General features: G+C 39.0%; 1 protein-coding gene across 1 annotated transcript; it reads left to right on the forward strand.

Moving 5' to 3' along the window:
* Positions 1-380: 380 nt before the first annotated feature.
* CHMP4C (charged multivesicular body protein 4C) lies at positions 381-27958 on the forward strand. The gene is given in 5 exon segments (NM_001193985.1): positions 381-757; positions 21818-21995; positions 24118-24232; positions 27245-27398; positions 27583-27958. Coding segments are annotated over 5 exon segments (702 nt in total). The 5' UTR covers positions 381-567; the 3' UTR covers positions 27648-27958.
* Positions 27959-27963: the final 5 nt, after the last annotated feature.

The following is a 27963-nucleotide window of genomic DNA, read 5'->3' on the forward strand; positions in this document are numbered from 1 at the left end:
ATGACATACACTTAGAGGAAAAGATCTGAATATTCTTATTCACAAGAACAGAGGCCTGAATACAGGAACACTATGCTCACGCACACACAAAAGACACGCATGGAATAAAGCATTTTGCGTATCCAGCCTTGCGCACTTACACTTTCAGGTCCTGCACAAGACCCCTGGACATCGGTTTGCTTTTCTTTGAGCCGTTCACAAACTAATTCCTCGTTCCTGGGAGAGTCCCTAGTGTGGTTTAAGCCAGCTTCCCACGGTCTTTGTCGGTCTTTTCAACTTTTCTCTGCTCTCCTTCAACTCCCAGAGGGCCGGGTGGCGCCGGCCAGCCGACGTCCCAGCGGTGCCCTCCCCGCCCAGCCGCTGTGCCGCGGGGCGGGGCCGAGTTGGCAGCCAGGAAATGCCCTGGAGTGTGTGTCACCTGTCCAGGACGACTTGTTGATTCCCAGGAGCGCCGCCTTTCCGGTCTGGGTCCCCGAGAGGACTGCTTTGCTCACCTGTCCCCTCGGCACGGCCCGGGGGAGCTCCCGACAAGTCCCCGGGATCGCTCTCCCTCCCAACTCCACAGCAATGAGCAAGTTGGGCAAGTTCTTTAAAGGGGGCGGCTCTTCTAAGAGCCGAGCCGCTCCCAGTCCCCAGGAGGCCCTGGCCCGACTTCGGGAGACTGAGGAGATGCTGGGCAAGAAACAAGAGTACCTGGAAAATCGAATCCAAAGAGAAATCGCCCTGGCCAAGAAGCACGGCACGCAGAATAAGCGAGGTAGGCTGGGATCTGGCCCACAGGCAGGAGCCCATCTGCCTTTAGCCCTTCCCTTGGGGACAATCGGCCCACACCACTGAGGTCCCCAGATGGCCGGGTTTGCTCTTGCAGTCTTTTCTTGGGACTGGTACTGACTCTTAGGGCCCTGACTAGGGTGAGCTGAGCTAGACGCTGGCACTTATGGCAAAATGTAAGCGGCCGCTAAAAATCCCAGTAATCAAGATGAACAATACTTTAATGCAATACCTAAAGGACTCAGAACCAATGCCAAGAAAGAAATGATGAAGAAAATATCAAAATTTTAAATAAAGATAGGATTGGTATTTTTTTTTAATTTGCCTCTAGGTCTTATATTGTTATGTACAACACTTCTTTATTTAAAATTATTTTTTATAATGTGATGATTTGTTCATCGTGGATTTTTTAATATTAATTTTGAATTTTAAAAATATTGCATTAAAATATTATCTGTCTTGATTACTGAGTGTTTTTGCACCCCTGTAAATTTTGCTCCTGGTTCAGCTTTTTCTAGGCCAGCCTTGCTGACTCCAACACTAACTATCAAGTTTTCTGCTGTATGTTTGTATATTAAATTACACATTTTAACTTGCACGTAAATCTTCAGCAAAGCATATTCTAGCGCATTGTGGTTTACCTTGCTCTTCAGCTGTGGAAAGCTTTAGTTGGATGTTCGGCAGTTGAAGTCTTAAAAAAAAAAAGAGGAATTAAATATTAAATTTCCTATCACTGACTTTTGGCACACACCAGGGACTTTGAGTTAATAATAATTCTTAATGTTCCTGTTGCACCTCGAACACCTGTTCTTTGCCAGAGTTAATTGATTGCTTCAGTATACAGCTCCTTCTATAGGAATACCACCAAACAGCACCTGTGGCACAGATAAAAACTCAGTGAGAAGTTGAAGTGATTTGCACTTGTAATACAGGTTAATGGCAGACCCAGAAAAGGAAGTGGCAATATAGGACTCTGCTTACCACCAAACCCAAATATTTGCATCCTCAAGTTGGGCTTCTTTAGTCATAATGAAACCTTGGGAAGATTTTGGCTCAAGGATTTGGCTACAGGATGCTGCCACTGTTTAATGCAGGAAAGGAAGGATGTCTCAAGGAGCTGACCTTGAGAACTCTGCCTCTTCCCGTAAAAGTGTGACAGCTGAATTTATGCCTACTTACTACCAACAATAAAAAGGCTGTTTTATTGCGTATAACTTTTGCCCATATTCTAGCCTGTTTTAGAGGTAAGTACTGATTTCTACTTTTACTTTGTGTCTGAAAATATTCTGGGAAGTTATTCAATGGCAATTTCTAAAGAAAGACCATGTCATTATGGCTTGCTAAAAATGTTGTTGGTCATTTTGTAACTTGGCCCTTCCTCTTCAGTTTGATACACACTCTGACATTTGTTTAGTGTCTGTCAAGGGCTTTCTTCCCTTTGCCATCTATTTGGATCTGTGTATAGCTTTGTCTACCATGGTTGCTCAGCAAATATTGGTGGTGGTTGTTGTTTTGAGACAGAGTTTAACTCTTGTTGCCCAGGCTGGAGTGCAATGGCGTGATCTCAGCGCACCGCAACCTCTGCCTCCCAGGTTCAAGCGATTCTCCTGCCTCAGCCTTCCGAGTAGCTGAGATTACAGACATGTGCCACCACACCCAGCTAATTTTATATTTTTATAAATATGAAATTAGTAGAGACAGGTTTTCTCCGTGTTGGTGAGATGGGTCTCGAACTCCCGACCTCAGGTGATCCACCTACCTTGGCCTCTCAAAGGGCTAGGATTACAAGCATGAGCCACAGCGCCTGGCCAACGTTGGTTTTAAAAATCTGAAAAATTGACCATTTCCTTTTAGGAAGTGGTAAAAATGTAAATTTGCTTTCAAAGATAGAGTGCAAAATAATATGGGTTTTATTGATTTTTTTTTTTTCAGAAGTACCCTTCAATTGGCAATGCACAAAAAATGATCTCAGTTTGACTTTATGAATAAAGACAAAAAATTTAAAGACAGTGCTAACTAAGACTATCAATCTAACTTCCTTAAATCAAGAAAGTTATAGATGCAAGTATGAAGAGCACATAACTTGGTTTTTTTTTTCTTTTTTTTTTGAGACACGATCTTACTCTGTTGCCCAGGCTGTAGTACAGTGGCACGATCTCAGGTCACTGCAGCTTCCACCTCCTGGCTTCAAGTGATTCTCCTGCCTCAGCTTCCCAAGGAGCTGGGATTACAGGCGTGCACCACCACGCCCAGCTAAATTTTGTATTTTTAATAGAGATGGGGTTTCACCATGTTGGCCAAGCTGGTCTCAGACTCTGGACCTCAAGTGATTCTCCTGTCTCTGTCTCCCAAAGTGCTGGGATTACAGGTGTGAGCCACTGCGCCCAGCCCTAATTTTTAATAGAAAAGTCATTAACTTTGTCCTCGGAAGCTTCACTGGTGTTAGTGTCTGGAAACTCCCAGAGCTTCTAGAGTGACTCTAGGAGTAAGAAGAGGCTGATTAGCATGAGGTCATCTGTAATGTAAGCTATGGAAAGAATTCAATCTTAGGCCCATGCATTGGTAACACGCTCAGTATCAGTACCTTCCAAATAAACCGGATAACTTCATATACTTCATAACTTTGCATACACAGTTACTGTCTTCTATTAGCCACCAAGTGATATAAAATAGTAAAATAAAACCTGATATACTTAGTACTAAATGGTCCCTGTGTGACACAATGCCGTTGTTAGAATGGCTGTAATTTAAATGATAATCAGGGTGACATAATTTATGTGCAATTGAAGTTTTATTATTAGAGATAGCTGGTCAGCTAATGTATTCTCTGAATGGCCAGCTAGCATTATACCAGAGAAGGCCACACTCCTAGTCACTTCAGATTCTTCAAAGATCAATTTCTCTACAACAACAGAAGCTTTGACAGCATTCTAAATGTCAAAAATGAGTTTGACTGGTAAAATGAAAAACTTTTAATTAGCATAATAAATGTTAGAAATGGGGCGGGACATGGTGGCTCATTCCTGTAATCTCAGCACTCTGAGGGGCTGAGGTGGGCACATTACTTGAGGTCAGGAGTTTGAGACCAGGCTGGCCAACATGGTGAAACCCCATCTCTACTAAAAGTACAAAATTAGCCGGATGTGGTCGCGCATGTCTGTAATCCCAGCTGCTTGAGAGGCTGAGGCAAAAGAATTGCTTAAACCTGGGAGGTGGAGGTTGCAGTGAGCAGAGACGGCACCATTGCACTCCAGCCTGGGCGACAGAGTCAGACTATGTCTCAGTAAACAAATAAATAAATAATAAGTAAATAGATAAATGTTAGAAATGGGATCTCACTGGTGAATTTTTTTTGAGACAGAGTCTCACTTTGTCACTTAGGGTGGGTTGCAGTGGTGTGATCAGGGCTCACTGCAGCCTTGACCTCCGGGACCCAATTGATCCTTCCACCTCAGCTTTCTGAGTAGCTAGCACCACAGGCATGCACTACCACACCCAGCTATTTAATTTTTTTTTTTTTTTTTTGTATAGGTGAGGTCTCCCTATGTTGCCCAGGCTGGTTTCAAACTCCTGGGCTCAAACAATTCTCCTACCTCAGCCTCCCAAATTGCTGACAAGAGCCACTGGGCCTGGCCTCACTGGTGAAATTCTAGGTATTTTAAATATGTGGATTGCTAAAACAGTTTAGAGACACTTCCAATACCCTCGCCACCCCACCCCCAGGTATAAACAGGACGTGAATCTACTAGGTGTATAATTAACTTAACACTAGAATGGTGCCTGAAACTAGATCTCAAATCAGTGCAGTGTTCAGTCTTTAGTTTAGGTGGGTTTCTGATGGAGTGCACCTCTAACAGGGCACAGCACCTACCAGGGAATGTTGCTGTCTTCCTCAGTGAGCCTTTCATGCAGGGTGAATGGGAGCACCTAAAAGTACCTAGAGTTGGGACTTCATTGAGCTTATGGGACAGGTTGGCAAATTATTGTTATATGCTTGCCAGTGTATGTTTGTTTAATAATGTGTATGCAGAATTTAGTCTGAAATTTGCTTTCATTACAACTCATAGCAAGGTAGTACAGGGGTAGCTAATTCTTCTCCCTTCAAATTTATTTGGCAGTTACCATCATCATCTACCAAAAAGAACCTGAGTAAACATGAACAAATTGATTTTGCAACACTTACTATCCAAGGCTCTGTTGATCCAAAAGAGTAACAGTTGGAGCTTGAGTTATAATTTGGTTAAAAACTCTAGGAGGCCAGAGATTCTTGAATGCAGTTTATTTAGATTACTATGCTATAATTCTTGCTTTATAGGTAGCAATCTACTTTGTGGAAAAGCAAACTTTTAATATATTATTTAATTTTTGTTCTACTTCTTCTGAGCACTGTATCTTAAAGTCACCTGGATGCATGGGGCCCACCCCCATTTATTCTGATATAATTGACTGGAGTGGGGATCAGGCATCTATTTTTTTTTAAAGGGCCCCCACCTGATTCTGACCTGTGGGCCAGGGTTAAGGATGGGGAGCCTAAATCCATAGGAATGTTAATGAGGTGGAAAAACAAGATCTGTTGCTATACCAGTGCTTCTGACCTCAGGGTCTAAAGGGTATCAATATCTCAGCACACTGTAGAACTCTCCTGCCACACTGATCACACTGATCTGGCAATACACACCTTACAGGTCACTATTCCAACTTTATTTATTTATTTATTTATTTTTCGCTTAAATATAATATCCCTATCTATTTTTTTTACACATTTAATAGAAAGTATCTTGGTGTTGTAGTTAAGAGCCTGGGCTTCAAAGCAGACAGCCAAATAAAGTCTTACGTTTGATTTCCATCCCTGCCTGGCCAGTTAGTAGCTCAATGACCCTAGACCAATAATTTGGCTTGTCTAATCCTGTTTCCTTATCTGCATAATGGCAACGATGACATAAATCCTTGGAGTTGTGGGGATGAATGACATTATTGGGTAAAGCATTTAGTGCAGTGCTTTAGAAACATTAGCTCTTGGTATAAACTAATTATATTTTAAAAAGCTGTACTTGGCCCAGTTTTTGGCCACATTTTGTCTTCTGGAATACCATCAAATAAATCTACTTCATCTGTCCTATGAAGGCCTTTCACATATTTGATGACAGCAATCAATTCTTCAAGTCTCCTGTTCCTTGCCTACCTTTTCCACCCTCTCAATGACCCCTTACCGTGCTGAGGTTTTCTCACTAGGGGCAGGTCAAGGATGAGGCAGGTGAGATGCCTAGGACACAATTGTGTGACCCTGAGAGTGAGTGCCTCCTTGTAGTTTGCACCCTACATGCCTCTTTTTCCCTCTCATCCTAGTCCTAGCTCTGTTGCTTGCCTTATCCCAGACTTAGCAGCAACTTCAAATATGTAACTATGTGAAAATGAGTGGATCTAGTCTGGCATTATTTGTGGGCTGATTAGGATTAAGGGTTGAGATGGAGAGAAAGCAAATTTGGCCAAAACCTCTACTCAGTGTCATTACACACGATTCCAGTGAAAATTGGGTTCGGAGGCTGTTCTATCTCTTCATCAGGTGTCCCTTTGGTGAAGTGAGTCTCCAGGACAGAGTCCTCTATTGAATAAGCGCTCTCACTTTGAAGCCTGAGCTGTATTGGTAAGGATGAATTTGCTTTCAGAATCGTGATGTGGACTTGATCTTCTTTGGAGAGAAGGAGTGTGCACAATCCTACTTTTAGCTCGTGGGAAGAACCTCCTCAGTCTCTTAATTTTGCTTTTTATTATAGTTGTCATAGAACTCAACTCTGCAGTCCTCAGACACTGCAGATCAGAAGGACATCTGTGTAAAGAGAGTCAGCTAGTTAGTTGAATGTCAAACTAGTGATAACAAAACCATGGCTCAGGTTAAACAACACAGCCATAGACTGCAAGAGATTGATGGAAGTTCCCTTGGGAGATATAACTTACCTAGTAACCTCCATTCTTAAGACAGTCTCTCAAAATGTGGTACTCAGATCACCTGCATCAGAATTCCTTCTATATTTCACTCATAAGTATTCACTAAAGATTCTAATTTAGTAGGTTAATTATAGGGTCCAGAAATCTGGACTTTGAACAATTAACTCAATGACTGCTCCCCAGTTTGAGAATCTATGAAGTATTATTCAATGAGCTGTTAAACTGGAAGGGATTACTCTCTATTTATTCTGTTTTCTTCCTCACCCATTTTTATTGTTTCTCCCTTCCTCCATCATCACTCAGATAATTGGATGAAATATCTTTCCACCTTTCCCTCTGCTTACTCTTTTTTTTTTTTTATTCTTTTTGAGACGGAGTCTTGTTCTACCAGGCTGGAGTACAGTGGCATGATCTCAGCTCACTGCAACCTCTGCCTCTTGGGTTCAAGTGATTCTCCTGTCTCAGCCTCCTGAGTAGCTGGGACTACAGGTGCATGCCACCATGCCCAGCTATTTTTTTTTTTTTTTGTATTTTTAGTAGAGACGGCTTTTACCCTGTCTCAGACTTATCCAGTATTCAAATTAGAACCAGGCATTAAAATACCTTGTTTTGTGTGCCTTTGATTGTCTGATTATTTTGTACCATACTCAGTATTCTAGGGCCTGGGGAAAAAAGCAAAACAAAACAAAAACCAACGAATGAAAAAAAACTCTTATCCCTGGGGCATTAACAACCAATACCTAGGCCAGATCTTACTCCCAATCAACTACCCCTCTCCTGGAAAAGATAGATCAGTGGAAACATGATCCTCCCCTCAACCTTCATCCCTAATTTCCCTCCCTTACCAGAGGCTCCACTTGGGCTTTCACCCCACAGTGGGGAAACCTGAGACATGGGCACCTAGCCCCGGGGACTCTCTTCACTTAAGCTGTTGTTTTAAACGCTGAGCTTTCCCACCTCCTCCCTCTCTTCTCTGAGATGTTGCAAGGATCCAATATAGACCAACACTGCCCTTGCACACTTAGGTACTGGCCAGCACAGAGTGGCCTGGGCTTGTTATGTCTTTTGTTCTGTTAATACAGTCTCAATTTGAATATGATTTTTCAGATACCCATGTCACTTGCTTTTTTCCCATTGGATGTGGAAAGAGTTAAAACTCCCAGCCAAATTACTCTCCCATGGAAATCAATATGTTCAGCTGCATTTAGTATTTGACATTTATTTCTATTAAATATCCTCTTATTTTTAGTTGTTTTAGAATTAAGATTTTAATTCCAATTTTATTGTCTTATATGCAAGCTATTTCTTTGAGTTAAGTTAGCCACAAATTTGATCTGCAGCCTCTATTGTTGTTGTGGAAGTTGTTGTTAAAACATTGAATAAAACAGAACCAACGACAGAGCCTTGGCATGCCACCAAAGACTGCATTTCAGGATGGCCTTTGCATGATAGCAACCGTGTTTCATCAGCTGAGGTGGCAGTCCCCAACCCTTTTGGCACCAGGGACCAGTTTCATGGAAGACAGTTCATCCATGGCTGTTTCGGGGTAGAGGGGATGGTTTTGGAATTAAACTGTTCCACCTCAGATCGTCAGGTGTTGGATTATCATAAGAAGTGCACAACCTAGATGCTCGCATGCGCAGTTCACAATAGGGTTCTGCTCCTTTGAGAATGTAATGCCGCTGCTCTTGTAACAGAACGTGGAGCTCAGGCCGTAAGGCTTGCTGGCCTGCCGCTCATTTCCTGCTTTGCAGCCCAGTTCCCAACAGGACACGAACCAGGGTTTGGGAACCCCCAGAGCTAAGGCGTAATCCAGTTCGACAGATCAACACTCAATGAATTCAGGTGTTCATCTAGCTATAAATACACCTGACCCACATTTCTAGTCCTTATCATCTTATTTCTCCAGCTTTTTCTCTTTTATTCAGCAATGCCCTCAATATTCCTTGTGAATAATATTCCTAAAACTGAACTGTATTTACGCACCTGGGGTTCACAAATGTTGGCTTCTGAACTGAGAGTATGTTACCTTCATCAGATTCTCTGGAGAGCTTTTAAAAAATGCCACACCAGGAGATTCTGTCTGGAGGGATCTGGAATAAGGTTCAGGATCTTGGTATTCAAAGACTGGGTGATTTTGAAGTGTGTAATGTTTGGAGGCTAGTGGATGGTCTACGGTTTTTCCTTGAGTCAGTATCCAGCAACCAAAAGAAAAGAAGCCTATGAAATTATTTTGGTATTTTTCATAGCTGTGAACTCATATTGGCTTAGAGTAATCATCATCTTCTAACTCCTCAGAAACTGGAGCATTTTTGTTCTAGAATTTTGCTTTTAGTGTGTGTGACACAGTTTGCTGATGGATTGTAGCAACTTCTAGAAGAGCAATTGCTACTGTTTCTTATGTTATATAACATTACATCTAGTTTTTTTCATGAATTTGGAGCAGTATTGTAAATATTTAAACATTTATTATTATTACTCATTTAAATTCCACAAGGATGAAAAGCACTACATTTGGGGAAATATTTACATCAAGCAAATAATAAAATTCCCTTCATTTATACTATTTTGCAGTTTATTGAGTCAGCCAAAATAAAGTAGAATAAGTTAGAAAAGGTATTACTAACACCATGATTATGCCAAAGTAATGGGATTTACACAGTTTCAAGGAATTATGGCAAGAGAGTACTATGAGCTTACCTAGACATGTGCTTAGTACAACTAGTTTATTTCTCGGTATTTAGGACTACTTATTTCAGGTGATTTTTTAAGATAACAGAAAAGTACCAGATACTCTAACCAGTGATAAGTAAGACAAGGGATCTAATACTCAGTTAAATAAAAATTATAAGGTTTGGCTTTGGGGGTCAGCTTTGGAATGGGTAAGAATTATCTATTTTGGCATTCATTTTTTGTACTATGCCTAAGTACATGTGAATCTGTTTGTACTTTTAAGGAATAAAATTATCATAAAACTTAAAATATACAGATGATGTTATTTTTAAATATCACATTCTCAATCTGTTTTAGTAAACTTAACTAGTTTCGTTTTTTTTTTGTTTTGTTTTTTTGAGACGGAGTCTCGCTCTGTCACCCAGGCTGGAGTGCAGTGGTGTGATCTCAGCTCACTGCAAGCTCTGCCTCCTGGGTTCACGCCATTCTCCTGCCTCAGCCTCCTGAGTGGCTGGGACTACAGGCGCCCACCGCCACACCTGGCTAATTTTTTATATTTTTAGTACAGATGGGGTTTCACCGTGTTAGCCAGGATGGTCTCGATCTCCTGACCTCATGATCTGCCCTCCTCAGCCTCCCAAAGTGCTGGGATTACAGGCGTGAGCCACTGCGCCCGGCCATTTGATAGAAGTTTTAACAAATACACAGTTAGTTTAAAAGTTTGCAGAAGAAGAAAAAATAAAATTAAAAAACCCAAACAAACAAAAGTCTGGGTTAAATATGAAACACACAGTATGCCACTCTTTGAATAATTGACTTTTCCTGTACTAGACATTTTGATTCTTTTCTTCAAGCAGCTGGTACTGATAGGGAATTGCTTGTTGGAAATATTTAGGACCCTATCCAAAGCTTCTAAGATCATGGTTTAAAGCAGTAAGAGCTATTATACCTAGACCAATGGCTCTTCTAAGCACTGCTAAGCCCTTTTTTCAGGTATTTCTAATTTGTAGGAATTTCCAGGTAGCTAGAAGGCCCCACTACTATTGCTCTGCACAGCCTCCATCATCTCTTCCCCAATGTACGAATCTAGTGACTTAAAACACCAACACTGTAATCACTACTTGCAAAACAAGACAAGCCCCCAAAAAGCAAGCAAATGAGAATGGTAATTTTAAAATTACGGGCAAGGAAAAGTAGGTCATTTTCTGTTAACAGTTGGGAAGCCTTGCATTAAAAGTTAAACTCTTGATTTAAAAATTAAAATTCAATTTCAACTATCTCGCTTAAATGAAATAAAGTTTACATGTGTATGTTTAGCCTAGATGGAAATTTGGAGGAGTAAAATTACGCAACTAAATATTTAACAAACACTTTGGACATTTTATTCTTTATTTAAATATGAAGTCTTAGTGAATCTTTTTGGCTCTATCACATGGTGTTATATGCTACATAGTCATACTGGGCGCGTCTCATTTGCTGTAGTGGTAACGTCGTTCAACAGGCCTTGCTTGCTTAGCAGTGCTATTTACATTATCATTTCTTTCTCTATATTTAATATGTATAAAGTGAAAGCAAATATAACCTTGGAGTTGGAACAAAGATATTACTGTAACTCAAAACTTCCACTGTGTTAACTGTAGAAAAAAATTATAATCGTGGTCAATTAATTTGCAAGTATTTCAAAGACCCCATATATAAGAGCCTATGCTGTATTATTTTGTGAGCAGTTTGAAAATGTTTATTTATGAAAACTATATTGATTTGTTGGTGTTACTTGTATTTGAAAACATTAAAGAATAGTATAGTTCATCACCAATTTCAAGGTGAATCTATTCTTAAAGAATTTCAAATACTAACAGTCAACTTGAGGAACTATATATTTTTAAAGATTTTTTGACCTTAGGGTCTCAAAGGAATAGTCATAGAAACACAGACAGTGAGACCTGAAAGGGGCTAAAGGAATACAGTTTTCTGGTTCTTGAACTTCAGGTGGTAGAGCACCTGCAAGCCACAGGCACAGTACTATGAAATATTGCTGCATCATATGACTAAGGAATACATTTTTACAAGTAGATAATAGAACCATATTAAATATATATATTATATATAATAAATTACATCTGTAGGTACACACATCTACTTTGTAAAATTAAGCATAATCAGCTATTTCTGGTTTTTTTCTGTTAAAATTTGCTGGTTTCATATTTATACTTAAAAGATATTCTAGATGATAACAGGCCCACAAAGTTTACCAATTTGTGGGGTTATTAATAACATTAGCAGCAAATAAAAAACTCATTTATTCAATTAGTTATATATTCTGACTGGTATCAAACAATTAATTGGGTTTTTACAAAGAATATCAAATAGATTTTAATTAATGTATTGGTATGTTCGTCGAACATGTTAATTTCTCTTGCCCAGCAATTGACTTCTGAAGCAATTAATTATAAGAGATGAGAATTTCAGTGAGTATTTAAAATAAGTCTATTATGCAAGCATATCTTCCTTTTTTGACAACTCAAGGCACTTTTAGATCATGAACTTCCCTTCTCAGATTTACCTTTTTTCATATTCTCTTGCATGATATCCTGGTAGCGAGAAATGCCTCATCTTCAAAAACAACCTCAAGCTCTTTAGAATGAGGAGCATCATTTCTGCTGGAAAATAACCTTAATTTCCTTTGCCCATTTGCTATCTCTCTGGAGAAGAGAGAGGGCACTGATCATCTTTTATACTTTATAGTATTAATCAATCACCTTTTTTATTTTTTCTCCTCTTTTATACTTTATAGTATTAATCAATCACCTTTTTTAAACACGAAATTCAGTCCAAAGTTACTAGCTTGCTTGTAGCAATATTGAACTTCCAAATGCCCTTATAATATCTCTTATTTACTTTCTGAAATCTCATTCCTTTTTACTGCTTTCTCAGGCATCTGCTTTAGCATTATATAATCCTATATATCACTGTTGTGTGTTGGTCTTCTTCTAGATTGCTATTTACCCTCCCTGTGACATTTAATATTGATGAGACCTCCAGAAATATGGAAGTTACATATAAGATTCAGCTGCTGTGGCAAGCTGGAGTGCAAATCTTTAAAACGAAGACGTGCTCTATATTTAAGGTTTATAGTTCCTAATTTCTAATATATCTCAGTCAGAAACTTTTCATTGGTATGAGATTTGTAGTAGGAGAAAGGGTTGGGGGATGGAAGGAACCTGTTGTGTAATACCTTTTTATCATTCATGTTCTTTATTTACCAGTGTGTTGAGTATACATGTAGACAGTCACCGGGAACTTTATCTACATAGAAGACATGTAACCATATTTCTTTCCATATATGAAAAGAAACGGTAATGTAAATAGAACTGTTCACCAAGTAAGGCCTGTTGAACAAGGTTACTGCTACAGCGATTTCTGCGAAGCCTTCCCTAACCCTACCAAGAGAGCCTGTAAATTATTCTGCGTACCTATTGCACCTTGTACATCTATCTTCTTATTATCCTCTACATCTTCTCTACTACTTGAGGTGAAGAATGTAACTTACACATGTCAGTATCCCTAGGAACTGTGCCTATAGCATAATAGGTGCTGGATAAATGCTTGCTGAATGATGAATAGGTGATTGCCCATTTCATATTTTGTCTCTCTCTCAGACTGTAGCCTTATTTCTTTGTCCCTCCAGTGCCTAACACAGTACCAGACATGTCATAGATCTTTAATACATGCTTGTTAAGTGACTGAAATAAATGAATACAGAGTATTTTTTAAAAGTAAAGAAGTTCAGTGAAATTCATAATAGGACGCCTCTGGCCACATGGGTGTTAAAATTTTCTAATATTCCCCCAGTTCTTTTCAATCTAACCTGTAACACTGAGCAGATGTATTTTGTTTTTATTTCATTTGGGAAATGTCTATGATGATGCTTATTCAGATTGAGCTTTTTGAAAACCAAAACAATTGCCATAAATAGAAGGTATTGTTTAATTAATGAGGTGATTTGTATATGGGTAAGAACAGGGCTTACACTAAAGTTCCTCAAATAAAACATGATCACGAGCCTTCCCAGTTAAAAGCAAAAAATGACATAAGCAATTATGTGTGACATGTCTCTTAAACATTCTCATATCTGGGCTTACTCTTCAGAGCCTCATCTTTTAGGCCTTCTCTAGAGATCATTCCTGGGACAGAGAAGAGCTATTGTAATGCAGTTTCATATTTCAAAAACAGGTTTGTCTGTGTTCACTAGATATAATGATTCCTAAAAGGTTCTTCCTGTGTGCTGACTAATGGATTAACAATACAGACATTTATGTACCCCAAATGAATGAAGAACAAGTTGACTTTTAAAACCAAAACGCCCTATACATTACATGAGCAATGAAACTGAAACTCTTTTCTGCTAGTTGAAATTATTTGGCATAAGTGACTGAAAGCCTTCCTCCCTTGGCAGCATAGTGGAGTTGCATAGGAATAGTTAAATTTTGGTTCAAATGGGTAATTTTTGCATTTTAGTTCCAATCCCCAATGGGCTGCTGTAAGGACTCTTCACGTATCCTGTTAGCAATAGTACATAAAGGACATTGTTTTGCAACTCTACTGCTGAAGGAACATCACTATTATGCAAGGAGACAAAAACCCTGGCTGTTTCTCTACCACAGAGCAATACAGTAGATTCCTTTGTCTTAGAAAGAATGTTGTCCAGGTCTCACCAGCTGCCTAAAAGCACATACAGGAGTTTGGAAGATTGAACTACACCTTCTATACAGGTTAAATTTCACAGCTCTGAAAATGTCCTTTTAGGCCAAATCAGGAATAATGCTTGATTTGCAGCACTTGTTGCATGCCTTTGAAAATATACAGTTGCTTCTTTCCCAAATTGTTTATTAGGGAACAAGGTTAAGTCCTGTCCGGCTCATGACGTATCAGTGGCATCATCATTTCATATAAGAAACAGCTCACTGAGAGACTCACACTTCTTGGCTATTTGAAACAAAAGCCTCCTGTCTTAATGTTTGGGAGAAGCTTAACGTGCCAGGCAGAAATCACAGTAAATGTCAAGTATACTAGGCTTTAATCCAGCCATGCAGAAGTTACTGGTTTCATTCACACAGGTTTTTAGAAAAATTTAAAATAGCATGTAAAAATTGGGGAATTTAGCACGGAAATCCAGATTTCTTGCTTCTTTTGAACATGTGGTAGGCTGGGACTACAGGTCTACAAGGCAGCCTGGCACTGAATCCCAGCAGTGCTGCTTCCGTTAGATCAGGTTTATGATCCCAGGTCACTGGGGTCTCCAGTTCTTCCTCTTGACTCCCTTATACTGAGCCCAGTGTCTGTTGCTCTGTATTGCCACCATTGCACTAGTTTTTATTTTTATAGAAGAGAGACATTTCTTTTTCTTTCTTTCTCACAGGCGAGAAAACAAAGAAGGCCTTTTCCCTGACCTTCTAGATGCTTCACTTAATTTCATTACCTGCCTGGCTCCCTCTGAGTTTGGGACTCTGGTTGGGCCAATATGTAGTGTGTGGTATGGGAATTACAGTGTAAATTGAGATCCCAAGTGTTGGTGAATTTTAAAATTTTTCCAAAATATTTTGAAAAGCAGAAACCATATTAAACATCGGTGTTTAAAATTATGCCCAAACCAGAACTTATTATTACTAATGACTAACAATTTCATTAGTCATTAGTGAGGTTCAGTGTCATACCATGAGAGTCCCACCATGTGGTTCTGACAACCTACAAAGGAAATGATGATGATGATAAAGATCCCTAATATTTAGTAATCACTCACTATGTGCCACTGCACTAAACAATTTATGAATGCTATTTCATTTACTTCTCAACAACCAAATGAGTTATATCTCCATTTTTCAGTAAGCAACTTATGTAAAGCCACATAGTCTTACATGTGAATGAGGGAGCCTAGATTTGAAGGTAAACAACTCTAGCGCATGATGTTCTATCGTTGTCTTCTAGGTACTATTGTTCTTGTCAATCAGGTGGGGGAACATCACTTAAGATGAGTTCAGGTCATGCATCACGATTATTACACACAGGTATTAAGTGGTTTAGGTAGAATTAAAACATAGGTCTAGAGCTTCAGAGCTCCACCCTTTATACCAAATTGCTTTTCTAGATTTTCAGAAGATTATCTAAAATTAATTTTTACTAAGAAATATGACATTTTTTAAATGGAGAACTTAAAAAATTGCTCAAAAAAACAAAATATGATGTCTTAGGGTCGATGGGTACCAGTTCGGTTCCAAATATGTATAGATACTGAACCAGCCTGACAAGATAGGGAGGACATGCACTCTGAACATTCTACTTCCAGGTATGTTGGGTGGAGATGTATATTTGCAGTTTAGCGTCTTAGGATACTCTGCTGAATAATAATGTTGGCTGTACCTATTGAAATGTAGAAATGTTTTGTAATATTATGTTTCTGTTGTGATGAGGTATGGTAAAACAAATGGGTAATTTGTTATGTGGTAGTCTCAGAAATAAGATATGCAAGCTCAGGGCTGGGCGCGGTGGATCACGCCTGTAATCCCAGCACTTTGGGAGGCCGAGGCAGGTGAATCACGAGGTCAGGAGATCGAGACCATCCTGTCTAACACGGTGACACCCCGTCTCTACTAAAAATACAAAAAAGTAGCTGGGCATAGTGGTGCATGCCTGTAGTCCCAGCTACTTGGGAGACTGAGGCAGGAGAATTGCTTGAACCAGGGAGTCAGAGGTTGCAGTGAGCCAAGATTGCACCACTGCACTCTAGCCTGGTGACAGAGCGAGACTGTCTAAAAAAAAAAAGCAACCTTAGTAATTATGAATGTTGTATAAATTGCTACTATTTATTTACTTGCTACATCCCTGCCATTCACAGGGACTGTATAAGATGTTTTCCATAAATTATCACTAGTTCTTATAATCACCCAGCCTGATATAATCCCCATTTTCAGAACAGCAAACTAAAGCTCAAGGAAGGGATGTGACTTGCCCAAGAACACACATCTGTGAAGTCATGGAAGAAGGATTTGCACTCTGGTGTCGAAAGGCCACACTCTTTCCATTATACCATGCTGTCCTTGTCCTATGTGCAAAATTATCAAATTTATTCACTTACTATCTATTCATTTTATTTCTGTAAAATGGCCAATATCTACTCTTGGGATTCTTGTGAGAATTAAATGTGATAAATCACATAATGCACATAAAGCATGATTTAGAGTATCTGGTGGAGGGAATTTCTAAGTGGCAAAGTGTTCAAAGGGAAGCAGAGCATAAAAGTTTGGAAAATTTGCAGCCTGATGGTGTAATAGAAAAGAAAATCTCATTTTCTGAGGAGAAATTCAAGCTTGCTGCAGAGATGTGCATAAGTAAGGAGGAGTCCCATGTTAATCACCAAGACAATGGTGAAAATGTCTCCAGGGCATGTCAGACACCTTTGTGGCAGCCACTCCCATCGTAGGCCTGGAGGCCTAGGAGGGAAAAATGGTTTCCTGAGCCTGACCCAGGGCCCCCTGCTGTGTGCAGCCTAGGAACTTGGTGCCCTGCATCCCAGCTGCTCCAGTTAAAAGGGGCCAAGGAGGCTGGAAGGGAATCAAAGGGCCCAAGGTACAGGTTGGGCCATGGCTTCAGAGGGTGCAAGCCCCAAGCCTTGGCAGCTTCCACATGGTGTTGAGCCTGCAGGTGTGCAGAAGTAAAGAATTGAGGTTTGGGAACCTCTGCCTAGGTTTCAGAGGATGTATGGAAACACCTGATGTCCAGGGAGAAGTTTGCTGCAGGGGCAGAGCCCTCATGGAGAACCTCTGCTATGGCAGTGCAGAAGGGAAATGTGGGGCTGGAGCTCCCACACAGAGTCCCCACTAGGGCACTGTCTAGTGGAGCTTTGAAAACAGGGTCATCATTCTCCACACCCCAGAATGATAGATCCATCAACAGCTTGCACTGTGTGCCTGGAAAAGACGCAGACACTCAATGCCAGGTGTGAAGGCAGCCAGAAATGGGGCTATACCCTGTAAAGCTCCAGGGGCGGAGCTTCCCAAGGCTGTGGTAGACCACCTTTTGCATCAGCATAACCTGATATGAGACATGGAGTCAAAAGAGGTCGTTTTGGAACTTTAAGGTTTAATGACTGCACTATTGTATTTTGGACTTGCATGGGGCCTGTAGCCCCTTTGTTTTGGCTAATTTCTCCCATTTGGAACAGGTGTATTTACCCAATGCTTCTACACCCATTGAACTTGCTTTTGATTTTAGAGGCTCATAGGCAGAAGGGATTGCCTTGTCTCAGATGAGACTTTGGACTTGGACTTTTAAGTTAATGCTGGAATGAATTAAGACTTTGGGTTCTGTTGGAAGGGCATGATTGTGTTTTGAAATGTGAGGACATGAAATTTGGGAGGGGCCGGGGTGGAATGATATGGTTTGACTGTGTCCCCACCCAAATCTCATCTTGAATTCTAGTCCCCACAATCCCCATGTGTCATGAGGGACCAGGTTGAGATAACTGAATCATGTGGATGGTTTCCTCCATCCTATTCTCATTATAGTGAGTTAGTTCTCACAAGATCTGATGGTTTTATAAAGTGCTTCCCCCTTTGCTAGGCTCTCATTCTTCTCCTTTGGGCTGCCATGTGAAGAAGGACGTGTTTGTTTCCCCTTCCATCATGATTGTAAGTTTCCTGAGGCCTCCCCAGCCCTGCAGAACTGCTAGTCAATTAAACCTCTTTCCTGTATAAATTACCCAATCTCAAGTATGTCCTTATAGCAGCAGGGGAATTGATTAATACATTCTCCTTGTAGCGATTTTTCACCTCCCTCTTTAGCTGTATTCCTAAGTATTTTATTCTTTTCATTGGTAAGCCTCTGTTGAGTGTGATGTTGTAAAAAGGACTTTAAGCCATTTGACTTACAAAATTATTTCAGTTCTTTCCTAAAAGACAGATTAAACAAATTTTCTTCTATAAAAAAGTTTGTATATAACAAGGAAAAAATGAAAAAAAAAAAGAAAAAATGTAAGTGCTGTTCATCAAGAACTTAAATTGTGGTGTTATACCTGGAGAGGGAGTTGGAGCAGAGCTTGAGGATCCCCAAACCTCCACAGTGGGCAGGAAGGGGTGAGGAAGGACTGTCACCACTTATAAGAAAAATAAAGATGTCCCATACCTAGAGGCAAGCCTTTCTTTGGTAACCGTAGTAATCCTCTGCTTGTGTACCTGCCCCACCTTTTTCTTACAAAGAGCTATGGGCAACCTTCCCTTTAGGAGAGAGGCCTTGTGGGGAAACACTCACATAACGACAAGATGCACAGCCACTTAAATGAACTCTTCCAGTCTGTCATAATATTTATAAATATGAACCTATAATAGATCAGAAGAATTTTGAGGAAAGGTAATTGCATGAAAGAGAAGAATCAAGATAAGCAACACAAACAATGGAACCCAGGAGAACAGAGGTAATGTCAGAAATAAAATATGTTACAAATAAAACTAGTGTTAGTATCTTCAGGGAGATTAAAGAGGCAATTACATCTATAAAACAAGAATAGGCTGCCATTAAAAAATGAGCAACTAAAGAACAAGTTTTTAGAAGTTAGAAACATAATTTTTTTTAAAAAAGGTAAAAAAGTAGAATGAATATTGCTGAAGACTAAATTAGTGATCTGAAAATAAAGTCAAGGAATTCTCCCAGAACATAGATCAAAAAGACAAGGAGGGCTGGGTGTGGTGGCTCACACCTGCAATCTCAACACTTTGGGAGGCCAAGGGGAGTAGGACTGCTTGAGGCCAGGAATTTGAAACCAACTTGGGCAGTATAGCAAGACCCTGTCTCTACAAAAAAATTAAAAAAATAGCTGGGTATAGTGACATGTGCCTGTAGTTGCAGTTACTCTGGAAGCTAAGGCAGGAGGATTGCTTGAGCCAGGAATTCAAGGCTGCAGTGAGCTGTGATTGTACCACTGCATCCAGCCCGAGTGACAGAGTGACTCCATGTGTCAAAACAAAAAATATATAGGATAGAGCCAAAGAACACAATGTTCATCTTATATTATGGCATTTCAAAAGAGAGAAAACAATGTTTTCAGGGTGTGTGTGTAATTATATATATAATTAAATAAAAATAATAGAAATTTCAGAAGAGAGTAGACAGAAATACAGGGGAGAAAGGAGTGATAAAAAAATAATAGGATACAATTTTTTCAAGCTGAAGGAAGATTTGAGTCTTCAGATTGAAAATACTCACTGAATGCTCAGTTGGAAAAAGCAAAAAACAAAAGACACATACCTAGATGCATACTGGTTAAATTTTGTAACTCCAAAGTGTAAAAGAAAGTCTTTAACATTTTTGGAGAGGAAATAAGAAAAGAGATTATCTGCAAAGGGATGAGAATAATTTTATTATCAAGCTTTTAAAAAGTTAGCTATTCAAAGATAATCTTTTGAAATATTTTGAACCTAGCATTCTGTAAAAATCCAAACTGTCACTCAAGTTTGAGGCAAAATAAAGACATATTCAGACTTACAGGCATTCAAATAATTTATATCTATGCACCTTTTCTGGAAAGTGTAATACTGTAAGTTTTACTCCAGTAAAATAAAGAAGCAATCCAAGAAAGAGGACAATATAGAATACAAGAAGCAATAGTAAGAAATTTATAAATGATTGTTAAAATTGTGTCTATGAAGCTTAGGACAATTGTTAAGAAAGATTTCCTTAACATTGGAAAGTGTAATAAAAAAAAAAAAACTCTGTGAATCATCAGGGACTAATAAAATGGCAGATTCTTTCAGTCAAACCTTTCAGAGTTTGGAGTGGGAAGGGAATCTTATTTGGGAACAATAAATTAGAGATACTGATTAATTTTCAACATAGAAGAAAACTTGTTTAATTATATGTGTCTTAAGGGTATCCATTAAGAGAATAAATTCAGTATATACAATTGTCCAACAATTAAAGGGAAAAAATGAACAAAGAAAATTTAATGAATCTATATAAAGACAAGAAAGCAGAAAGAAAACAAAAAGCATAACACAGAAAACACAAAAAAGATGACAATAAAGAGATGGTATTAGATGGCATACCAGTTACTAACTACAATAAATAAGACCGAGTGAAAATCTTACATTAAGTAACAGAGACTATCTAAATGGGTCAAAAACAATCATAAAAAGTAAACACTCATGTAGAGTAATATAGGTGTCTTTAATATGTATATAAAATCGAATAAAAACAATTTTGAAATAGTGGTCTATGTAAAGATTTTTACAGACAAATTGTAATAAAAAACTGGCATATTAACTTAATAAAACAAAATGGAATTCAAGGCAAAAAAGAATGAATGGGATAGCGAGTAATACTTGATTACAATAAAAATCCACCAAGAAAGTATAATGGCTATGAGTCTTTGTGCACTGTAGAAAAAGCACTGGAATGAATCAATCAAATCTGTTGCAATTACAAGTATAAGTGGGCCAAAACAGAAGAGAGAGTTCTCTCCAAAATCTCTGTTGTGATAACTTACCTGCTTTACACTGCAACCATAAAACCATTTGAGTTCTTTTGCCAATTCCATTTAATTATCACTTATTTTCGTATTAACATTCTGCTGCTGCTCTTTTCGTGCTCTCTTCTGAAATGCATTATGAAAACATATATTTTAGGGCCTTTTTTGGTTGCCTTCCAAGGTGCCACAGTCAAGAGGGCTCTACTTGTTTCGTGGTTTCAGAGTGAGGCAAGTTAGGTTATCTTACTAAAACGTTAATGGGAAGATTATTTGGTTATCATTTCTCTGAAGGCCCTGCTCTTTTCTCTCACCATTGTGCCATCTGATCCTTGAATACAACTCTAGCAGTGCTGAATTCATGGATGCTCACAGTTAGATGTAACCTCAATAGCCATCTCAAAATAATTTCAGACCAAGACATACAGCTCAGCATTCTAAGTTCTTGTTCCAGCTGCCACTGTCTTCCTTTAAGCAAGTCACTTCACTTCTCTGGTCTCAATGAACTTGCCTTTAAGAAAATGGAGCTAGAATCAACTGTCATTAAGGTCTTTACATTCTCTAAAGGTTTGCTTTTCTATTGAGTGATTTTTACTCATATTTTTATCCTTTTTCTAAAATCTGACATTGACAAAACATTTCTATGGCATATGTTTTGGAATAGGAAAACTGACTTTCCATCTGCTTACACTTGCCAGATCTTTGGAAGAAAAGAATATTAAAATATTGGAGACGATACTAGTTGGTGTAGGTAATTGAGAGGACAATGTGAGTCATTCATTTCTCAGGTTTATTTTGGTATATTCATTGGCCTTAGGTACAAGCAGGTCTAAGTCCATAGTGGTGCTGAGCAAACATCTCTTGAGTTAGTGTCTCTTTCTCTTTCCTAATAAATATAGCTTCTCTCTTATTTAGCTGCATTACAGGCACTAAAGAGGAAGAAGAGGTTCGAGAAACAGCTCACTCAGATTGATGGCACACTGTCTACCATTGAGTTCCAGAGAGAAGCCCTGGAGAACTCACACACCAACACTGAGGTGTTGAGGAACATGGGCTTTGCAGCAAAAGCGATGAAATCAGTTCATGAAAACATGTGAGTGACTCTGGTCTTCCTCTGAATCATAAATTCCCTCAGTGTTGGGAAGAACTTTTGGAACCATATGATGATTTTGGCAGGAATGGGTTTACTCATTTGAGGCTCTTTGACATGTTGAATAAAATACGTCTCAGAGAAAGATTAAAGGTTATAGCAACAACAACAAGAAAGACCATGAAAAAAGAAAGGGCATTCATTTTTGCCTGTAATGTTTCCCGGTTACTTTATGATTGCTGGAAACTGTACCTCTAAATATTTTAATTCTACAGTTTAAAAAAGGCTTCAATTTCAACCTGTGTGAGGGTTTTAGATCTATGGGATAGTGGCTGTCAAACTTTGGAAGGAATCAGAATCACCTGGAGAATAAATAAAGAGAACACAGATGCCCAGGCTCCTTGAACTTGCAAAGTGTTTGGGTCCATGTGATTCTGATGCTAACTAGTGTCTGAGAACCACTGACACAGAAGAACAGTCATGAGCATGGATTTCGGGGTCAAATTTTCTGGGCTATAATCCCAGGTCAACTGCTGACTATCCCTTGGGCAAATTACTATACCTTATTCAGTTTCCTTATATGTAAATTAGAGATGATAATAGTACTTACTTACCTCGTGGTTATTGTGGGATTCGATGAGATACTAGATATAATGCACTTAGTATAGTTCCTGGCACAAAGTGAGCACTCAATAATTAATATTCACAATTTGCTTTACATTCACACTGGGCAATATGTCTGGGACCTGATCCTTTCCTGATACTGGACATGATAGTGGAACCTGGGCCAAGGATGCACAAGAGCAATGAGTGCCTAAGAGATGTAGACACATTTCCGTAGAGTGGGAAAAGGTGAAAAAGGTGGCAGTTGGGGGCAGTGAAGACAACCGTGCCAACATTTTCTTTTCTGAATAATTCATTAACAATCAGCCTTCATTTTGACAGCTTCAGGGAGACATTAGATTCATTATCACAGTCAAAATTCTCTACTGCTTTTGGATACTAAAATGTATTACAAAATCAGCCTTTCTCTCCAGGCAGCTTGGCAGCATCATACCATTGTATTACATTTGAGAAAAATTTGTTCCCAGGCCCAAAGTTTAGCGATACATTTCCTTTTAGAAATAAATATATTTGTTTTATATTTATTATAAATAGGATAATAAGGTTTAGAGATAAGGGATGGTCATAAGGAGGTAAAAGTATTCTTTTGGATTATTGCATGAAAATATGTCAAAATAGCTCTTATAGAATCAGAGAAACTCACAAAAAAATTACTTCCACTGGGAATCAAACTTTTGATATTTAGACTACTTAATAATGAGGGACATTGTTACTTCTCTTATATCCAATCTGTTTGGCCTAGTTTCAGAGTTGGAGGAATTATTCAGAGACAAGCTACTTTAGAAACATTCCAGAACCTGGCATGTAGACACTGAGATGCTTAGGCGGGTGTTTAGCAGCCAGTGAAGCTCAGGTGTTGGAAAATGTCTTCAAAGCGGCTATCCATCCTGAGCCAGTGGCTACCTAGATTTATTTGCTGCAGTTGCCGATTCTTCTGAGGGCTGTATAAGTTTAATCCTGCTCTCTTTAGTAACCTCTCAGGGCATCACCGCTATGGGAAAACCCTCAGGGAGCCAGGATCTCAGAGCTGCTAAGTGTTACAGAAAATAGATCTCTAGACCCAGCGTTTAGCTTCAACAAAGGGCTGCTGTCAGATAGGGGCTCCTGAGAGCTGCCAAAAGCTCATTTGGTTCCAGTGGTCCTGGTGGTCTGTGGCAGTGTTTCCTGCAGCATGTAGGATACACAGCAGCATGTATTTAAATTTGTCATATGCCCTACCAGACAAAATTTCAAAATGGGTCTATAAATACTGATAGTTATAAAATACTTTTATTTTTAGTGAGTTCCAAATGTAATAGGTATTTACTTAATGTTTGTAATATATGGATTTTTAAGTTTTAAGAATATAAGTGATCTTTAAAGTTTATAAATATCATCAGGAATATATATCCTACTCAAATAACTAAGAACGTATATTAAATGAACTGCCTTTTAAATATAGGATTATATCTAAACTCATAAGTTAAAATTCTAAAATGTTCAACAAAATATGATTTCCCAGGGATCTGAACAAAATAGATGATTTGATGCAAGAGATCACAGAGCAACAGGATATCGCCCAAGAAATCTCAGAAGCATTTTCTCAACGGGTTGGATTTGGTGATGACTTTGATGAGGTACGTAAGCCAATATGAAGAATGCAGGATTGTGGCTGCTGTAAAGAGTAGGTTCCCGTCGTATACAGTAGGCAGCTTCCCTTACTACTGAAAGAACAAGTGATATTTGTCAGAAAGGTACTTCCCTTAAGAGAAAAATAAAGTGTTAGTAGCTCTGATTTAAAGGAAAGATTAATATAGTTTGGCAAACAGCCACCTAGGTAAGTTTTCAGCTATTAAGGAAAGAACAGCATGTGATTATGTAAAGTTAGTGACTTTTAATGGTTGAAGCCTAAACAGCCCCATTACGAGGAACTGAGTGCTCCCACATCTGGGTAAAACAAAGTAGACTTTGTCATTCTGCATGAAACAGACGTATCATGCTCTGTAGCTGTTAAATTAGAGGTTAGGCTGCCTCTGTTTATTACTCAGACTATGAAACCAAATAAATGTGGAGTGGCATTATTAACACACACATTCCATTTAGATTAATCAGTCCAATAATACAGACAGACTATAATTATAATGATGATGTCTGCACTGTGAATTTCAATTGTTCTGCTCAAAGCACACACAAGTGGGACTACTACAGATATTACTACTTAGGAATATTTCCAAAGCTTGGATTAGCATGGCAAAGAATCCAACTTCCTGCATATATGTGGTATTAAAAATAATACGTTTAGCAAGTAAGACCTGGTTCCGTGGAATCCCCAAAAATGAGAATGGGGTATCAACACCTTTTAAAAATGGTGTAGATTGGCCGGGCGCGGTGGCTCAAGCCTGTAATCCCAGCACTTTGGGAGGCCCAGATGGGCGGATCACGAGGTCAGGAGATCGAGACCATCCTGGCTAACACGGTGAAACCCCGTCTTTACTAAAAAATACAAAAAACTAGCTGGGCGAGGTGGCGGGCGCCTGTAGTCCCAGCTACTCGGGAGGCTGAGGCAGGAGAATGGCGTAAACCCGGGAGGCGGAGCTTGCAGTGAGCTGAGATCCGGCCACTGCACTCCAGCCTGGGCCACAGAGCGAGACTCCATCTCAAAAAAAAAACAAAAACAAAACAAAAAAAAAACGGTGTAGACAAGGGGTCAGCAAAAATTTGGCTTGCAGGCCAGATTCTTCCCATGACCTGTTTTTGTACATCCCATAAGCTCAGGATGGGTTTCACAATTTTAAAGTGTTGTAGAAAACGATGACAACAAAGGAGACCATGGGGTAGAAGAAAACATGCAGCCTGCAAAGCCTGCAATATTATTATTTGGACCTTTACAGAAAAAGTTTTTCAACTCCTGATGTAGACTAATAAGCATCTAATGAGTACATTATGATATGGTGGAAAGGACTCTGGGCTTGTGTGGACATCTGGGCTCTATCGTTTTTTAAAAACTTTGTGTAAGTCCCTTTTACTTTTCTGACTCTTAGTTTTCTTATCTATGATAATGAAGATTATTGGATCACTGGATTATCTCCAAAACATCTTAAGTTCTAAAATTCTTTTCTCAATGGTCTTAGTGTTTGGTACCTAAAAGATGAAAATGGTGGAGGAGACAATTGCTCAGTTGTTAACATATTGCTAAAGAAAATATTAATATGTTTCTGCTGCTGTTGATAATGATGACGTATTATTGGCAATTCTGGGCATACATTCGGCATAGGATAGCTTGTTTTGCCGTTACTATATTTATGGTATTTGTCCCTAATTGTTTTGTGAGCAGAAATAGGACACCAGGGTATTCATTCTGATGCCATTTTATTCATATAGCCTGTGGAGATCCATCAAGTACACCACTATATTGACTGTGCTATTTCATACGGCCCAATGCTATACACCTTCATATTTTCTTTTCTTTTTATGAGGTGAATTTAATAGAGGTCAGACAATCTTTAGTTTGCTGCAGTTCTGATACCCACTGCTTAATCAAATGTTGTGTTTGGCTTAAATATCTTCTCTCTTTCCCCACATTACCCATTCCCCTTTACTCTTTCCCCACAATACTCACATTAATATTGGATAATTATTTGTTTATGTGCTTTCCTCCCACATTTGAGTGTAAGCTCCTTGAATATAGGGAGTGTTGATTCAACTTTGCATCCCAGCACTGGGTTCAAAACCTGTCCAGGAGTCAGTGCTCAATAAATTTGTTGAATAATGAATGAATGATTCTCTCATTTGTTATTCTTCCATGAAAGAAAAATCTACTTGTTTGAATATAAGGTGTCCCAAGTCATTTCTAATAGTGAGGACCTCATAATTCTGTCAATGACAAGTTTAGTTGTGACTCCCAAACGCTCTCTGAGAGGGGTTAGACTCCGCTTGAGGACTTATGGAGCCAGTGAGATCTGAACTATCTGAGTCATCTCAGAATTGGCATAAGGTGACTTACATCTTTAAGGTCTCAAACTAGCCTTTTCTCTCAAAAGTTTTTGGAACAGAGAATAGTTTAAGATTAAATCAGACTCTCTCAGACTATTGCTAAAAGAAAGAAATACGGTATACCTATCTTGAATTGAACTTTTCTTAACCCAGATGCACAGCATAATTTATATTGGCTTTGGTGATTTGATAAAAGAACCATAGTATCTTTGATTCTTTTTACTCTCTGTGCGTTATGGTTTTGCTATACCTGTTGTTTTATTTTCTACAGCATTCGCCCAAAGAAAAACATTTATTTCCACCAATTAACATTTTGTGGATTCTAAACAGTAGAAAAGAACACATTGGAAAGATGACAGGCAAGGTGTAAATTTCCCAGAAACTGTGGGGAGGTTATATATTCAGCTAGCACAAATTACTTGAATGGCTGTTTACTGAAGTATTAGAAGATTAACTACAACAAATTTGCACAACCCAGAATATTCATTTTCTAATCATTGCTCAGTGTTGCAAAAAAGACTTAGTTTTAAAATAAATATTCCATTTCACTGGGTTCTCACATATCAATTGGGTAGCAGATGTTCTTGTTATTGTGTTTGAGGAAACCCACGTCTTGAAACGTTAACTTCGTAATTCTTCCTTTCTCCTGTGTTCAGGATGAGTTGATGGCAGAACTTGAAGAATTGGAACAGGAGGAATTAAATAAGAAGATGACAAATATCCGCCTTCCAAATGTGCCTTCCTCTTCTCTCCCAGCACAGCCAGATAGAAAACCAGGCATGTCCTCCACTGCGCGTCGATCCCGAGCAGGTCTGTTACCCAACTCAACGACATGTGGTCAGAGAGTTGCCTAAAATGATAGCCAGGCCAATCCTTTTTAGCACATGTTTTTGATTTCATATTGAACATATTTTTATATGTAATTCATACCTGTTTTCTATGCTGAAAGTGTGAATCTCACCAATTCCAAATTTTTATCTATTTTATGTTCCAGCATCTTCCCGGAGGGCAGAAGAAGAGGATGATGATATCAAACAATTGGCAGCTTGGGCTACCTAAACTAAAACGCATTTTTTGATACGTAAATTCATGAGCTATAGATAAAAATACAAAAAATGTTTTTGCCAAGTTCAGAAGTTAACAAAGACTCTGTTTTATAATCATACTGAATGAATAATTGTGTTTTAAGCCTCCTAAGTAAAAGTAAAAAATGCGTCATTTGTATACATATACTCAGTGATGGAGGCCGGGCACGGTGTCTCACACCTGTAATCCCAGCACTTTGGGAGGCTGAGGCAGGTGGATCACTTGAGTCCAGGAGTTCGAGTCCAGCCTGACCAACATGAAGAAACCCTGTCTCTACTAAAAATACAAA

This window comes from Macaca mulatta, chromosome 8 (genome assembly GCF_049350105.2).
Source record: "Macaca mulatta isolate MMU2019108-1 chromosome 8, T2T-MMU8v2.0, whole genome shotgun sequence".
Lineage (NCBI taxonomy): Eukaryota > Metazoa > Chordata > Mammalia > Primates > Cercopithecidae > Macaca > Macaca mulatta.